We start from the raw sequence: 17584 nt of genomic DNA on the forward strand, positions 1-17584 counted from the left end.
AGGCAAGAATCTTGAGTACCAAATTCCTGACTGGGTCCTTCACTTAGGCTTCGTCTGGCTGACCTTGGCTGCTCACCTCAAGGCAGCCCATTTCACGAGGAGCTATTCTTACTGTTAAGAGTTCTTATGTTGAGTCAACCTCTGCCTTCATAGAGCTTTCACTCACTGGTCCTGGTTCCAGGTTCTGGGTCAACACAAACTACTCTGATCCTTCCTATCAGAAAGTCCCTCAGACTTCTGAGTCTCACATCTCTTCCAGAGCCACAACTCCCTAATCAAAGCACTGCTCTCCAGAGAGAATCTCAATCAGTCTTGCAGATCTCACAGAAGGAGGCTCAAGATTATTAAGCCAAAAGATTAGCACCTTCTACATGATAGGGCATCTCTCAGGCTTGTCCCTTCCCATTCATCAGGAATCCTGAAGCATCAACTGCTAGGAGGAAGAATCAGGCCTTTCCAATAGCTGCTCATGGTACCAAACAAGTACTTCACAGGCTGTGATGCGGGTGACGTCCACAGCAAGGAAGCTGAAAGGAGACCAAGAGAAGAGTCCAGATTTGCTGTACCTGATGCGGTTTCACTGCCCGTGCCAACTGTGGGGCCAGGAAGACATTCTCCTCCTCCGGAGGGTGGTTCAAGTTGACAAGGACCCGCCCCAGAGCATCACGCTGATTTAAGACGTCATTCACATGGGTGCCACCTTTCTCCTCTTCCTCATCCTCCTCACTGACAGACTCACTGCTGTCCACAATGTGCAGAGTGTCCTCCTCTCCAGAGCTCAGTTCAATCACCTCTGAGACAGCCAACAAAACAAAACAAAAACTCAGGGAGCAGAGATAATTTACTGCTCGTTGTTAAAACAGGAGAGCATGGAAACAAAGTTAGAACTTGTTATCACTTGTAAAAATTTTTATTTCTATTATTTCTCTCTTTTAGCTTCACGTTAAGACAAGGGGAAAACTTATATTTACCAAGGAGACTCAGGGAAATTTGTCACAGTCAGACCCCAAACTGAATGAGGAAGGACTGAACAATTTTCTATTCAAAGGTACAGCCAATGTCTCAGGGCGAACATTGGGTCAGGAGGAAGGAGGGGCACCTCTGGCTCAATCTTACCATCTCGACTGCTTTTTTCATCCTCACTGCCACTGCTACTGTCCAAACAAATCACTTCCTGGGTCAAGACCCGAGGAGGCAGTTGGGGTCCATCGCTTGTTCTTAAGACAATTTCTTCTGGGGAAAAAAAGATGGAAGGGAATGTCAACACCACATTTAGCTCAAACATATTTTCCAAAATGATTTGCCATCCTCCTCCTTTGTTGCTCTCTGGGGGACTATCCCCTGAGGAGACAAGTAGAGGGCACCTCAAAAACCCCAGTCTTCTTCCCTAATTCCCTGTTCTCTACTGGCTCTTACTTCCTAGTATTCACCTGACCACTAGAAAATGTCCTAATCCCTTGGCATGTTAACATCCAAAGTTATGGATGAAAATCTAAATAAGATCAATTTGAGGAGGTACATTTTTATCCATCTTAACTTTTCAAATGAGATCCTCCTGATCGTGTGCTTCTAAGAAACTGAATGGATTGAAAGGATTCCTGAGAGGCCACCATCTTATTCCAGATCTGTCCTTGACCACAGTGTGCACTGAGGGTCTCTTCTCCCTGCAGCGCGGGGCCTTTCCTGCCACCTCCACTGCTTACCGGGAAGGAACTCCAGGGGAACGGTGGGAATGGGGGCTGCGTAATCCTTCCTCTGCTGCTCCAGGCGTTTCCTTCTTTCCAATTCTTCCTGTTGTGCTGCTTTGGTAACTGGCTCCAACTGATCCTCCCGGAGCAGCTTGCTAAACATTTAAATAAGAGAGAGCACTTGGGTTCACTTGAGATTTGGGCAATGTAATGTCAAGATAAAGAGGGAAACCATCATTGCTGGGCTCAGAGAGCTGAGGTGGGAGAAGAAGCCATATCAGTCCCACTACACCCACGCAATGGGCAAGGCAAAAAAATAAATGGGACTTCAAGGTTCAGGTGGTTCTGGGCTAATATGTTTTTCATATTATTTAACTTCCTGACAGGTGCCCCTGCCGAATCATCTCTGCACATAACAGATCAAGAGTGAAATAGAGTAATATGTAATTCATAAAGCTGGAAAGCAGTATAAAAAACAGAGTTGTTATATGGGAAAGTAGGATTATGGATGATTCTACATCCTTATTTCCCAAACTTAGAGTAAATTTTCAAGTCATCATTATGTTTAAAAAAAAATGAGGGTAGGAGGAAAAAAATATCATTTATCTCCTTTCAACAGCAAAATTGTCATTGGTGGAAGAAAGGACTATTGGGGATTTGGATAGTTAAGGAGGTTCACATCTGCTGATCTCTTAGCTCAAGGAAGAAGCCTTGCTTTGGACCAGACAGTCGTCTTCCAACTGATGTTGAGTTCTAAGAAAATAAGAACTCAACTTCTTTTATCTCCTCTTATTTTGAGACATAAGGAAAAAATAAAGGAAGAAACCAGAGTCCAACCAGAGCATGCTATGGCTGCTTCCCAGGGCCTCGAAAGAGTGGGACACTCCCCAGGGGTGCTCGAGTGCCATCCACTTCAGCCCTGTATCCTCTGACAGCCCAGACCCAGTGGTCCTGAGCTGCATCTTCACTATTAATTGGGGCACACAACTTATACTTTTCTCCTTGGGAAATCAGACTCTCCTGCTCAAACCAGTCCTTTTGTTACTGACAGCCTTCAAATGAAGGTAATACTTCTACTCCCTCTCTTCCCCTCTTACCAAGAGCATAGCTCACCGTATGTTTCTCCTCATGTGGGAGGGCTTCTGAGCTCTCTTCTTTTTGGGGTCCTCGGAGGCAAGGCTCTTGCCTTGGTGGCGCCTAAGCTGCTCTGAAGGCTCAGACTGAGATGAGGTAGTTGAAGTGCACCGCGGTGGCCGCTGCCCATCTTCCCCGAGCTGGGCACACTCAGTGCCACACATGTCTTCCAGGGATGGGTCTGAAGAGACAAAGGGAAAGAGGTGCCAGGGACCAACCTTTACTGGAGGAAGAGTGGGTTTTGATGCCAGACACACCAGGGTCCAAATCTCAACTCAGCAACTTATTAGCTGGTGATCTAATAAGGCAAGTTACATCTCTCCGAACCTCAATGGACTTATCTATAAAATGAGTATAGTAATGTCCACACTGCAGAGCTATTGTAGCTCTGGCTACAGGCCTGGCCCCCAGAGTAGGCTCACAACAAATGATAGCCATCACTCTTGATATAATTTAGCACTATGATCAGAGTAAGGAAGTGTCATGGTCTCAGACTACTCAGAAAGGGACAACTGAGTTCCCAATACAGCTCACACTCATTTGTATGACTCTAAGCAAGTCTCAACTGCCAACAGGGAGACCACTCCTCCCTTCAGTGTATTAAAGGGTTCATTCAATTTGCCAACCATTTAATGAGGGATTACAACATGGCAAGCACTGTCCTAGATGCTTCAAGGAATATTTCTAAATTCCTTCCCTTCAAGGAGTTTGTTTTCTAGACATAATAAGGCAAGGTGTGCTAAATACCAAAGGAGGGGCAGGGAAACTGACCTAAAGACCTTCAAAGTTTAAGGTACCATTTTTCAGCCAGAGGTAATTAGCTAAACCAAGGATAATTGTGTTAGGGTCACAGGAATATGAAAGGTACTATTTCATGGGATGATCACACAAGGAATTATATGGGAGGTAAAATGTAAGTGAGAACTTAAAAGATGAACAGAATGTCTAATGGTATTATTGCCTTGGAGACAGGGGAAAAAGGGGAAGAAATTCCTGACAGAGGGAATGTCATTTGTGGTATCAACCACCAGCAAGAACTGGGGTCCATGTGCACATCCCTCTCCTCATTTGCTGAGCTGCATTCTGTTCGCTGGATGGGCAGGCTTTGACAATCACATAGACCTGTCCCCAAGTCTGCCACAACCTCCCAGATACAAGCACTACACAACCAAAAGGTCTTTCCCAAAGGTAAGAGGAATTCAAAATAAGAACAGAAATGCTGAAACTGAGGTGCTCTAGTCCATGCCACTTGGCTCTCAGGCAGGAAGGACTCAGGAAGTTTTGTTTTTTGGTGGTATTGTTTTTGTTCGTTATTTTGGATTTACCAGTTTTCCACTAATGTCTTTTTCTGTTATAGGATCCTATCTAGGATACCATATTGCGTTTAGCTTTCATGTCTTTTTAGTCTTCCCTAAACTGCAGCAGTTTCTCAGCCTATTCTTGTCTTTCATGACGTTGATTTTTTTTTTTTTTGTCCGTACCAAGGGACTTGTGCGATCTTAGTTCTCTGAGTTCGAACCCGGGCCCTGGCAGTGAAAGCGCCAAGTCCAAACCACTGGACCACCAGGGAACTCCCAACCTTGATACTTTTTTGAAGAGTACTGGTCAGGTGTTTTATAGACTGTCCCCCAATTTGGGTTTGTCTGATGATTAGATTGGGGTTATGACTTTTAGGAAAGAATACCACAGAGGTGAAGTGCTCTTCTCATCACATCTTATCAGGGTACATGATATCAACATGACTTATTACTGGTGACATTAACCTTGAAGTGGTGTCTGCCAGATTTCTCCACTGTAAAATTACTATGTTTCCCTTTCCATATTTTATTCTTAAGAGGCCAATCACTAAGCCTGGCCCACATTCAGGGGGAAGAGAATTAAGCTCCATTTCCTGGAGGGAGGGGCATCAAAGAATTTCTGGACATATATTAAAACCACATACAAAAAAATGTTTGTGGGGGGTACTTTGAGGCTTTCAGAACACAAATATCCTTAAAAGTTTCATCCACTAATTTTAACATTCATCAGTGGATCTTACCTAGAGCAATTATTACTGTGGTGTTCTGATGGTGGTTTTCTATTTCCCTCTTTCCATCTACATTTATTATCTGGAATTTTTCTGTAAGGGAGATTTGTCCCTTCTCCCTCATTTATATATTCAACATTTAAAAAAACATGTCAGGACGGACTCAAGAAGAAATATGCAACCCTGTAGACTTTGGTAAAGGGAGGCCAGGGCTGCCACAGACCTCAATGAGTGAACCAGTAAGCTGATGTCCCCAAGCTGAAAAAAAGACTTACCATGGGTCATCATCCTATGCACTCAACCACCAAAAAATACCAAAGGGCCGTCTCACCAGTCAGTGGCTGAGTCAGAGAATCAGGAGTGTCCCAGGCATTCTGTTACTGCTCACCTTCCGTGGCTCGGTGTAGCCCCTCCTGGCCCTGTTACCATTCTGGGTTCCCTATGGTCTCTTTCATATTAATGCCAGATTCTAGAACAGCATGGAGTTGGAAACTAATGTTTCCCAAGAGATAACAGAGCATAGGGGTTCAGTATAGACACTGAAGCCAGACTGCTGGGGTGTGAACACCAACTCTACCCCTTATTATAACCTTTCTGTTGCTCAATTATAAAAAGGGAATAACAAGTGTAGTGTTATTCCTCAGTCTCAGAGGGTTGTGGTGATGATTATATGAGATAGCCTAGATAAAGCGCTAAGACAATGCCCAGCACACAGTAAACATTGTATAAAACAGCCGCTGCTTTTACTATGACTACCACTATTCCAGGTACAAAGAATGGGTTTGGTTTCTTTTCTTCTTTCTTTCCTACAGTAACTCTACAAGGTGAGTTTTGCTCCCTTCATTCTAAATATGATAAACTGGTACTTCCCTGGTGGCTCAGTGGTTAAGAATCTGCCTGCCAATACAGGGGACATGGGTTCATGCCGTGGAGCAACTAAGCCCGTGCACCACAACTACTGAAGCCCGCGTGCCACAACTACTAAAGCCCGTGCGCCTAGAGGCCGTGCTCCGCAACAAGAGAAGCCACCGCAATGAGAAGCCCACGCACCACAACGAAGAGTAGCCCCGCTCGTCGCAACTAGAGAAAGCCTGTGCGCACCAACGAAGACCCAAAGCAGCCAAAAATAAATAAATAAAATTTAAAAATAAATAAATATGATAAACTGAAGCCCTAAAAAGATAAAAAGACTTGCCTATGGGTATACAGGAAATAAGCAGGAAAACAGGAGCAGACAGTTATAAGAATAAGCTTTGTAGTCAGGCAATCCTGGTGTTGAATCCTGGCTTTGTCACTTATTAGCTCTATGTTCATGGGTTCAACTTCTCTGAGCCATAGTTCCCACATGTGTAAATGAGGATGTAAATAGCTCTCTCATGGAAAATATTATTCTTTAAACCCTGGTCTGCCAAACTCCATACTCCCACAACCACATTCAACAGTCTGGGAGTACACAAAGCTCTGGAGCTTGGTCAGCCGTGCCAGGTAGCAGTATTCATTTGTATGGAGAACTCAAACTTCAATTATATATCCTAATCAAAGATCAGAAATAAGAAAGCAAAGGGAGAAGCAGAAATGACATATGAAAACAGCATTTGGTTGTTACAAAATGAGTGTTTCTTACACACACACACAAACCCACCCCTCCACATTCTAAACCTTTCCACTTGAGACTGCCGCAAACCAGACACTGTTCCCTCTCCCATCCCCTGCTTTTAGTTTAGCCTAACATACATTTGAGCATCTGCTATGTACCAGGCCCTGTGCCAAAGCACAATGGAATGGTCCACGTGGGGAAACATGTGTATACGTATACAGTGGAATGCCTAATAGCAATAACACTTGGGGAAAGGACACTTAATCTAGCCTTGCCTATCACTGGTTATGGGGGCGCTTCCTTTGGAAAGGTGAGACTTGGGTTTAATCTAACAGAATGGGTAGGCACCAGCTAGAAAAGGAAGGAAAAAAAGAACATTCTAGACAGATAGAGGAGCATAAGCAAAAGGAATAGAGACTCTAAACAAGGTGGAATGGTTAGGAAAGTACATGCAGTTCAATATTGGCTAAAATGAACTAAGCAAAATAGCAGCACAAGTGGCCTTCCAACCCAACAACCACTTCCCTGTCTCTTCCCAGGAGCCCCTTGTCCAAGGAATATTTAGGTACAGACCAGAGGTATAGACCAAGTTTCTTGGATGCTGGCACAGAAGTCAATCCCTGTCCCAGGGAGGACTAATTCCAAGGCCTTTTATTCCTAGCATTCTATATCCCATTGCCTGGTGTTTGGGTAGGGAGGGGAAGCTAATGTGGCCATTGTAAAAACTGTGGGTGGAGGGAGATGGTGGGTGTGGACCTGTGTGCATGCACGCACACACACTCACATGTGAATGCCCAGGTTGATTCACTCCCCTGAAGCAGCACTGGAAGCAACTTTCTTGACTCTTACATGGAGAGACCACTAAAGATTTCAGGTAGATAACCTTTGCTTTTTTTTTTTTTAATTTATTTTTATTTATTTATGGCTGTGTTGGGTCTTGGTTTCTGTGCGAGGGCTTTCTCTAGTTGTGGCAAGCGGGGGCCACTCTTCATCGCGGTGCGCGGGCCTCTCACTATCGTGGCCTCTCTTGTTGCGGAGCACAGGCTCCAGACGCGCAGGCTCAGTAATTGTGGCTCACGGGTCCAGCTGCTCCGCGGCATGTGGGATCTTCCCAGACCAGGGCACGAACCCGTGTCCCCTGCATTGGCAGGCAGACTCCAAACCACTGCACCACCAGGGAAGCCCCATAACCTTTGCTTTTTGAACAGCAAACGGGAAATGGTCAAGGGAGGCACCAAAGAATGTTTACGACGGGACACTGCAATATCATTAACAGGAGCAAGAGGTTAAAACATCACAATCCCCTCTCCATTACCACTAGGTCCACAGCAGGCATTTTATAAAAAGGCCTCCTAAAGACAGCAGAGTCCAGGGTGGTTAAGTGGCCTTGGCTCATGGACACGTTCCACCTGCTGAGGAGACAAGGTGCCATCGCTCCTGTGTCCAGTCAGACATGAGAACTAAAAGAGAAGCTCCAAAGTAGAACTGCAAGTCTGGCTAGTTGTCTTCCCAAATTCACTACCCTCCTTAAACAGTCCTCTCGCATTTCCATCTGAAGCCCTACAGGAGGAAAGCTCAGCAACTCTTGGTTTTCCTTAAAGACTATCATTCCTTCAGGCCTCCCACTCCTCCAAAGAGCTAATACTTCCATAGCACTGTCATATAGTACTATTGTCACCTTCCTAACTCACAGCCCTGAATTCTTCCCTCCTAATTGGGAGCCCTCAAATTTTTCCTCCCAAAGGAATAGATGGCTAGACAGCAGGCTCAGGGCTGTGTTGGTACACTTCAACTTGGTGTTTTGCTGGGTCCCTTGACCTGGTTAGATAATGACCTTTGATGCTCTCCTGGCCTTAAGGCCTTTTGTTTTGTTTCTATTTCACAAGCAAATTTATTGAGTAACCACTTGGAGGAACAGCCGGAGGCAAGGCTACAGAGTAGGCAGAACAGAGTCAGAGTATAGACGGCAGGCCTTGAATGTCGGTCCAAAGGGTTTGAACTTGATCTGTTGGGCAGTGGGAACTTGTTGCCAACTATTGTATTTATTTCTTCTGGTTTCTGCCTTGCAGAGTGGGCTGTTCCTGGGAGGAGGAAGAACAAAACCTGATAGTCTTTGAATGTCACAAATTTACTATCAGACATTCCAACTTGTGAGGCTTGGCTGTGAATTTCTGTCTGGCATGGGTTGAATGTAGCCAAGCACAGAAGTAATTTTTAAATGATCAAACAGTATATACAATTCTCATGCACACTGAGTTCAGACACAGGTTTCCCCTTTCCTGTATACACAGGATACAGGTCTAAATCAGCTCCTTACCACCTAGCATTCTTTGAATGAATCCTTAGCTTCTGTGTTCAACAACTACTATTTGCTTGTTAAAGGGGCTTTAGTTTACGGATGTGCTAATATTTAAAATTTGTTGTCATGTAAGTCAGTGTTTTACAAGTGTTTCATTACCGCTTCATAATGCTTATTGTGAAGTTTCTGGTTTCTACGTAACATTATAATATACACCACATCTTAAACTATTCTTAATAATACAACTGTTATTTCCCTAAGTCAAAATATAACTTTTCACTGTGCTCTTTTGTACCTTCTGAATATTGAACCATGTGAATTTACAACCTAACCGAAATAATTAATTTAACTTTCAAAAAATAGCCCACCCCAAAATTCTGGAGTATAATCCACCAAAAGTCACTGAGGAAAAAAGATTAAAGATTCAACAAGGAGGTAGAGACATGTGCTTTGACAAAGGAAAATTAGTGTCTGCATGCTTCAAAAGTCAGTGACTACTGCCACCCAAGTTCAGGATCATGGAATCAGACCTGGTGGCAGATACCTCTGAGCTTTCTCCCTCATGCAAGCCAGCTGTGAGCAGTGATCACCAGAGTTATATAAACACCTATGAACACTTACATAAGCTTCTCAGGAACAAGTTATGAACACCATCACAACAAATATGATAGGCAAATGAGTAGCTTTGAAAAAAAAATACCTACATTTCATTCATTAGGGTATAAGGTACAAACACTTCCAGGGCCCTTTCTCCAGCTATTCCATTTCTTCTTCCTCCTCAATCTCATCTGTATAAACAAAGATCAGTGGATTCCAAGTCTTACCATGTACCTCCTGACGTGATGTGGTAGAATATGTGCACCACAACCTATGATGTATGTGTGTCAAAACACTGAACCTGAATCTGAACACACCTTGATATCTCATTCCCAGTTTGCAAAAATACAGGGAACAAAGGACTATGTTAAACTTGATAAACAAAACCATAGGGATACAATCAGCAAAGTCTAGAAATGTGCGAAACTACAGAACAAGTGAATCCTTTTCTTCTATAAATAAGTTGCAAGGAAAAAAAGAAAACGAAAAAGAGGTAGGTTATATCTTAGCTGTACTTAAAAAGCTTAAATGTTAAAGAGATTTAAAAGACAAATCAACTAAATGTAGACCTAGTAGGGATTTTAATAAATTAACAGTAAAAATATTTTTTAAAGATAATCAGAGATTATCTGGATATTTTATGATATAAGGAATTATTGATTTTAAAAAATTAGGTATGATAAAGGTATGGTGTTTGTTTCATTTTGTTTGTGTGTTTGTTTTTTAGGGACTTTATATATTAGAGAACAGATTAAATACACTCTGAAGTTTTTATAGATAAAATCTTACAAGGAACTAGTACTTCCAAATAACCCAAGATTGTGGGGGAACAGATGAAACAAGACTAGCCCTGTATTTATAATAACTGAAAAGAGTACTGGGAACACAAGGTTCATTTTACATTTTTTAAAACTATGTTTCTATTTTTTTATTATGTTTGAGATTTTCCAGAATAAAAAATTTACAGTTTTTTTAACTTTAGAAGTTTCAATGGAAAATAAAATGTAACAGGCACTAACCTCTAAACTATTTAGGTCTCAACTTTTCCACATTTGTTAATATACATTTATTTTATACTGGTAATCAACGAATACACATCATTTTGTGTTCTACTTTTAATCAGTTGTTTTACATATAAATATTTCTTTGATATAGTCCACATGTCATTTTAATGGCAAGCTAACAGCATATCACAGAATATTTTGTCATTCCCCTGCAGCTGGGCATTTGGGCTGTTTTTTATTTTTCATTCACATCTATACTGGCATAAGCACCCTTGTACAAACTATTTTTCCTTTTGATTTACGTATCTGTGGTATAATCCACTACAGCTGGGGAAATGAGCAAAGAGTATTAATGTTCAGGGATTGGCAAGCTTTTTCTATAGAGTCAGAAAGTAAATACTTTAGATTTTGTGGGCCATAAGGTCTCTGTTGCAACTACTCAACTTTGCTGTTGTAGCTCAAAAGCAACCATACATAAACAAATGAGTGAATGAGTACAGCTCTGTTCCAGTAAAACTTTATTTACAAAAACAGGCAGAAACAATCCTGAAAACGAACAAAGTTGGAGGACTCACAATTCCTGATTTCAAAACTTGCAACAAGGGCTTCCCTGGTGGCGCAGTGGTTGAGAATCTACCTGCTAATGCAGGGGACACGGGTTCGAGCCCTGGTCTGGGAAGATCCCACATGCCGTGGAGCAACTAGGCCCGTGAGCCACAACTACTGAGCCTGCGCGTCTGGAGCCTGTGCTCTGCAACAAGACAGGCCGCGATAGTGAGAGGCCCGCGCACCGCGATGAAGAGTGGCCACCGCTTGCCGCAGCTAGAGGAAGCCCTCGCACAGAAACGAAGACCCAACACAGCCAAATAAATAAAAAAATAAATAATAATTAAAGGTGCTAATAATTAAAAAAAAAAAAAAAAGTAATTTAAAAAAAAAAACTTGCAACAAAGCTACAGTAATCAAAACAGTGTGATACTGGCATAAAATAGAGATATATAGACCAATGCAATCAAATAGAGCCCAGAAATAAACTCTCACATATATGGCCAAAATGATTTTCAACAAAACTGCCAATACCATTCAATAGGAAAAGGGCAGTTACTTTGCCAAATGGTACCAGGACGCTGGATATCCACATGCAGAAAAATGAAACTGGACCCTTACCTTATACAAAAATTAACTCAAAATGCATCAAAGACCTAACTGTAAAGCCTAAAACTATGAAACTCTTAGAAGAAAAACATAGGGGGAAAACTTCATGACATTGGATTTGGCAATGATTTCTTAGATATGACACCAAAGGCATAGGCAATAAAAGAGAAACAAACAAACAAACAAACTGGACTTCATGAAAACTTTAAAATTTTGCGCATCAAAAGACACTATGAACAGGGCTTCCCTGGTGGCGCAGTAGTTAAGAATCCGCCTGCCAGATTCGAGCCCTGGTCCAGGAAGATCCCACATGCCATGGAGCAATTAAGCCCATGTGCCACAACTACTGAGCCTGCACTCTAGAGCCTGCAAGCCACATCTACTGAAGCCCGTGCACCTAGAGCCCGTGCTCTGCAACAAGAGAAGCCACTGCAATGAGAAGCCCGCACACCGCAACGAAGAGTAGCCCCCACTCGCCGCGACTAGAGAAAGCCTGCGCAGCATGAAGACCCAACGCAGCCAAAATTAAATAAATTAAAAAAAAAAAAAGACACTATGAACAGAGTGAAAAGGCAACACATAGAATTTGCAAATCATATATTTATTAAGGGATTAACACCCAGAACATAAAGAGACCTCCAAAAACTCAATAACAAAAAAAAAAACTGATTAAAAAATGGGCAAAGGATATGAACAGTCATTTCCCCAAAGAAGATATACAAATGGCCAAAAAGCACATGACAAGATGTTCGACACCACTAATCATTAGTGAAATGTAAATCAAAACTACAATAACATACCATCTCACACCCATTAGGATAGCTACTATTAAAAAAACAAGCGTTAGCAAGGAGGCGGAGAAATTAGAACCCTTGTGCACTGTTGGTGGGAATGTAAAATGGTACAGCTGTTGTGGAAAACAGTATGGCAATTCCTCAAAAAATTAAACATAGAATTACCATATGATTTAGCCATTCCACTTCTATATATACACTCAAAAGAACTGAAAGTAGGGTCTCAAAGAAATATTTATACATTCACGTTCATAGCAGCCCAAGTATCCACGGACAGAGGAAAGGACAAGCAAAATGTGATATATACATACAATGGAATATTATTCAGCCTTACAAAAGGAAGGAAATTCTGACACATGCTACCACATGGATAAATCAGGACATTATGTTAAGTGAAATAAGCCAGTCACAAAAAGACAAATACTACATGACTCCACTTATATGAGGTACTTACAGTAGTTAAAATCATAGAGACAGAATGTAGAATCGTGGTTCCCAAGGTTCCCAAGGGCTGGGGGAGAAGGGAATGGGGAGTAATTGTTTAATGGGTACAGAGTTTCAGAATGGGATGATGAAAACGTTTTGGTGATAGACAGTGGTGATGGTTGCAACAACAATGTGAATGTACTTAATGCCACAGTATTGTACACTTAAAAATAGCTACAATGCTAAATTTTATGTTACACATATTTTACCACACACGCAGAGTTGACTTAGTTATTATGCTAAGTTAAAGTTAGACAAAAAAGGCCACATATTATATGATTCCATTTACAGAAATGCACAGAACAGGTACATCTATATAGACAGAAAGTAGGACAGTGGTTGCCAAGGACTGAGGGAGAGGATAATAGGAGTGTCTGCTTACACGTAACAGGGTTTCTTTTTGGGGTGGTGAGGATGTTCTGATATTAGAAAGTAGAGATGGTTGCACAACCTTGTGAATATACTAAAAACCACTGAATTGTACACTTTAAAGTGGTGAATTATATCTCAAAAACACACACACACACTTTTTTTTTTTTTTTAATGTTGGCTTGGTGTTTCTGCTTCAAGCTAAGACGGAATAGCTTGAGGCAAACCAAAGGAGGCACCCAGAACAGCTAGGAATATGTTAGCAAATTTAAACAAACAAACAACAACAACAACAAAACTCTTTTGAAGGCACTGAAGAGATGCTGAGACAACCAGGAGTTGAAGGGACAAGATTCCAGAGGGGGAGAATGCTGCGCAACCATACAAAAGAATGAAATCTTGCCATTTGTTGCAACATGGATCGACCTGGCGGGTATAAGTGAAATAAGTCAGAGAAAAACAAATACCATATTTCACTTGTATGTGGAATCTAAAAAACAAAACAAAGGAACAAACAAAATGAAACAGAAACAGACTCATAGATACAGAGAACAAACTGGTGGTTGTCAAGAGGGGGTATGCGGAGACAGAGGAAATAGGCGAAGGGGATTAAGAGGTACAAACTTCCAGCTATAAAATAAGTAAGTCAGGGGGATGTAATGTACACACAGGGAATGTAGTCAATAATATTGTAACAATTTTATATGGTGATGGATGGTAGCTGGTCTCATTGTGGTGATTATTTCATAATGTATAAAAATATCAAATTGCTGGGGCTTCCCTGGTGGTGCAGTGGTTAAGAATCCGTCTGCCAATGCAGGGGACACAGGTTCGAGCCCTGGTCAGGGAAGATCTCACATGCCACGGAGCAACTAAGCCCGTGCGCGACAACTACTGAGCCTGTGCTCTAGAGCCCGCGAGCCACAACTACTGAGCCCACGTGTCACAACTACTGAAGCCCGCGTGCCTAGAGCCCGTGCTCCACCACAAGAGAAGCCATCGCAATGAGAAGCCTGTGCACCAAAACGAAGAGTAGCCCCCGCTTGTCACAACTAGAGAAAGCACACGCACAGCAACAAAGACCCAACGCAGCCAAAAAAAAAAAAAAAAATCAAATCGCTAAGTTGTACACCTGAAAATAATATATTTTATGTCAATTATAACTAAATAAAAAGTCAAGTCACAGTCTTGTAGAAAACAGCAGAACATATATCTGATGAAAGACTTGTATCTAGAATATAATTTTCAAAACCACAATTCATTAAAAGGACAAGAAGCAACCCAATAAAGAGCAAAAGGGGAGGAACAGATACCTCAGAAAAAGAGATATACAAATGGCCAATGAACACATGAGAAGGTGCTCAATATAATTAGGGAAATGCAAATTTAAACTATAATCAGATACCACTGGACACCCACTTAGAATGGCTAAAATTCCTAAGACTGGCCATATCAAGTGCTGGCAAGGATGTGGGGCACCTGGAACTCTCATGTACTACTGACAGGAGTGTGAAGAGGTACAGTCATGTTGGAAAACATTTTGGCAGTTTTTTATAAAGTTAAACATACACCTACCATATGACCCAGTAATTCACTTATAGATATTTTATCTAAAAGAAATGAAAACAGGGACTTCCCTGGTGCTCCAGCGGTAAAGAATCCACCTTCCAATGCAGGGGACGTGGGTTCGATCCCTGGTTGGGGAACTAAGATCCCACATGCCGCGAGGCAACTAAGCTCACATGCCACAACTACTGAGCTTGCGCACCTCAACGAGAGAGCGCTCTGGACCCTGTGCACCACAACTACAGAGCTCACGTGCCCTGGAGCCCGCACACAACTAGAGAGAAGCCTGCATGTCACAACTAGAGAGAAGCCCGTGCACAGTGACGAAGACCTGATGCAGCCAAAAAAATAAAATAAATAAAAATAAAATAAATGAAAACATATCTCTAATTTTTTTAAAAAATCAACTTTACAGGAATGTTCAAAGCAGGTTCATTCATAAGATTAAATGTCCATCAACAGATGAATGTATAAACAAGGGGTAATATATTCATGCAATTGGAATACTACTCAGCAATAAAAAATAACAAACTATGATCATATGCAACAATACATATGAATCTCACAGACATTATGCTGAGCAAGAGGCCAAAGACAAAAGAATATGTATTGTATAATTCCATTTATATAAAATTCTAGAACAGGCAAAGCTAACCTATAATGACAGAAATTAGTTCAGTGGTTGCCTGGAAAATTGACTACAAAGGGGCATGAGAGAACTTTCTGGGAAAATGGATATTTTCTATATCTTGATTAGGGTGACGATAACATGGGTACATACAGTTGTCAACAATCATCGACCTGCACAGGTAAAAGATGTGAACTTTACTTTATGTAAATTATATAATAAAGTTGATTTTTTAAAATTGTGTGATATTGCTAAGTTATTCTTAAAGAGAAATTCATAGCCTTAAATTAATGTCAAAAAGTAACAGAGAGTGGTCCAGAGGTTAAGACTCTGCGCTCCCAATACAGCGGGCACAGGTTTAATCCCTGTTCGGGGAACTAAGATCCCACATGCGGCAAAGGGCAGCAAAAAAAACAAAAACAAAAAAAACAGAGAGTGAAAATCAATGATGTAAATAAATTTTCTTTTCAAAAAATTAGAAAAAGAACAGGAAACCAAACCCAAAGAAAGTAGTAGGAAGAAAACAATAAAAAGCAGAGGAAAACATACTTTAAAGAGCAAAAGCAAAACCAAAAGTTGATTCTTTGAAGCATAAATGCTACATCCTCAGAGAGCCTTACCACCACTGCCACAACCAACACGCTGGCTAAAACAGGCCCTTCCTCCCAACCCCTGGGGCTTATTCCCTTTCTTTATTATTTACAAGGTTCTTATCAAGATCTGAAGTTATTTTAGGAACTTGATCCAACACTTACCTGTCTCTCCTTTTAGACTATAGCTCCTTGAGGGCAGGGATTCTGTCCATCTCATTCTCTACTATATCCCTCAAGCCTAACAAAAATGCCAGCTGCCTAACAGATGCTCAATAAATATACGTTGAATTTTTCAAAATGAGCTTGTTTTTATTAAAAAAACTGTCACTAGAGAAAAACACATATGAATAAAAAATCCACTGAAGTGTACCAGTTCCTATTCAGTATGTTTATGTTCAATATCTTCAATATGTCATCATTTATGAGTGCGTATTGATGTTCTCTGTGGACTGAGCTTTCCCTGACTCAATATATGTCATGACAAGCCAATATATTTGCCAATAAGCCTTAAAAAGTTAAAAACTCACCCAAACCAAAATGTGATTCACCTTCAAAATAGTCATAGAAGCCAGTGTGAGAGGGAAAAAAATTCTCATCATAGTTGCTCCTTGGGAAGAAATAACTCTTCACAGCATTAATGCTAAAAGGCACTAGAGGATTCCAAATTAAACACATCTTTTAAAATGAGATCTGAGAGCAAGGGGACCGATACCACTCTAACTAACTCATGAAACAACCTAAGACATGAAGAAAAGAAACGGCCAGACTTTCCACTTAGCTCTCACAGGGCTGGGGAACAACCGCAAATCATTTGTAAAAGATACCAAGACTGCACAGGGGTTCTCAATCTTGGCACTGCGGACATTTGGGATTGGGTAATCCTTTGTTGTCGGAGGCTCTCCTGTACATTGTAGGGTGTTCAGCAGCATCCCACCCCCCACCCCCCCATCTACTAGATTCTAGTAGCATCTTCCCAGTTGTGACAACCAAAAATGTCTCTATACATTGCCAAAGGTCTCCTTGGGGGCAAAATCAATCCCTGTAGAGAACCACTGCTCATAGCACAATCAAGGCCAAAATACTAAAGAAACAGTCATTTGTAAACACAACTACACCTCTTTTCAGCCCATCTGAAATTCTAGCCCTCTGCTGCAGACAGATTTAATTTTGACTCTGCTCAGCATGATGATGAAGATTTTTGGCCATCTCTGCAACCACAGGCAAGAATTACCAAGTTCTCAGCAAATCAGCCACGAAGTAGGAACTTCTGAGCAAAGGAAAGAAGACAGACTAAGGCTGAAACGTTGAAGGATAATAGTTTAATTTCAGAATAAGATATAAAGAAATGAGAGAAAATGTAAAGTGAATACTTGGCTTTACTAAAATCTTACAGACAAGGTAATGTCTAGAATAATTTCACAAAATCAAAATTTTAAAAATCCAAATTAAACCCAAAGATGCTGATGAAAACCACATCCCAATCTTTAAAATATGCCTTTCCTATGTCCTCTCACTTTTTCACTCATGAAATAAGACTATCAAACAATATGAAAGATTGCTTAAACCGACTACAATGAAATTACAGATTTTTTTTTTTACAACAAAGAGCACTGTGAGCAACGTTAAGAAATAAGCTACAGACTAGATG

General features: G+C 41.2%; 1 protein-coding gene across 11 annotated transcripts in view; it reads right to left on the reverse strand.

Moving 5' to 3' along the window:
- The window catches only part of RAD54L2 (RAD54 like 2), a 98680-nt gene that overhangs the window by 25756 nt on the left and 55340 nt on the right, over positions 1-17584 (reverse strand). For 10 of the 11 annotated variants that reach the window (XM_082348147.1, XM_082348141.1, XM_082348148.1 and 7 more), the window contains 4 exons: positions 2802-3003; positions 1704-1843; positions 1117-1233; positions 567-793 (listed from right to left, as the gene is read on the reverse strand). In XM_082348147.1, coding sequence (XP_082204273.1) covers positions 567-793; positions 1117-1233; positions 1704-1843; positions 2802-3003 — 686 coding nt within the window. The remainder of the gene's footprint in view (positions 1-566; positions 794-1116; positions 1234-1703; positions 1844-2801; positions 3004-17584) is intronic. The other variant, XM_082348142.1, reaches the window with a different exon arrangement.

The sequence above is a fragment of the Balaenoptera borealis genome, assembly GCF_965194805.1.
Source record: "Balaenoptera borealis genome assembly, chromosome: 12".
Taxonomy (NCBI): Eukaryota; Metazoa; Chordata; class Mammalia; order Artiodactyla; family Balaenopteridae; genus Balaenoptera; species Balaenoptera borealis.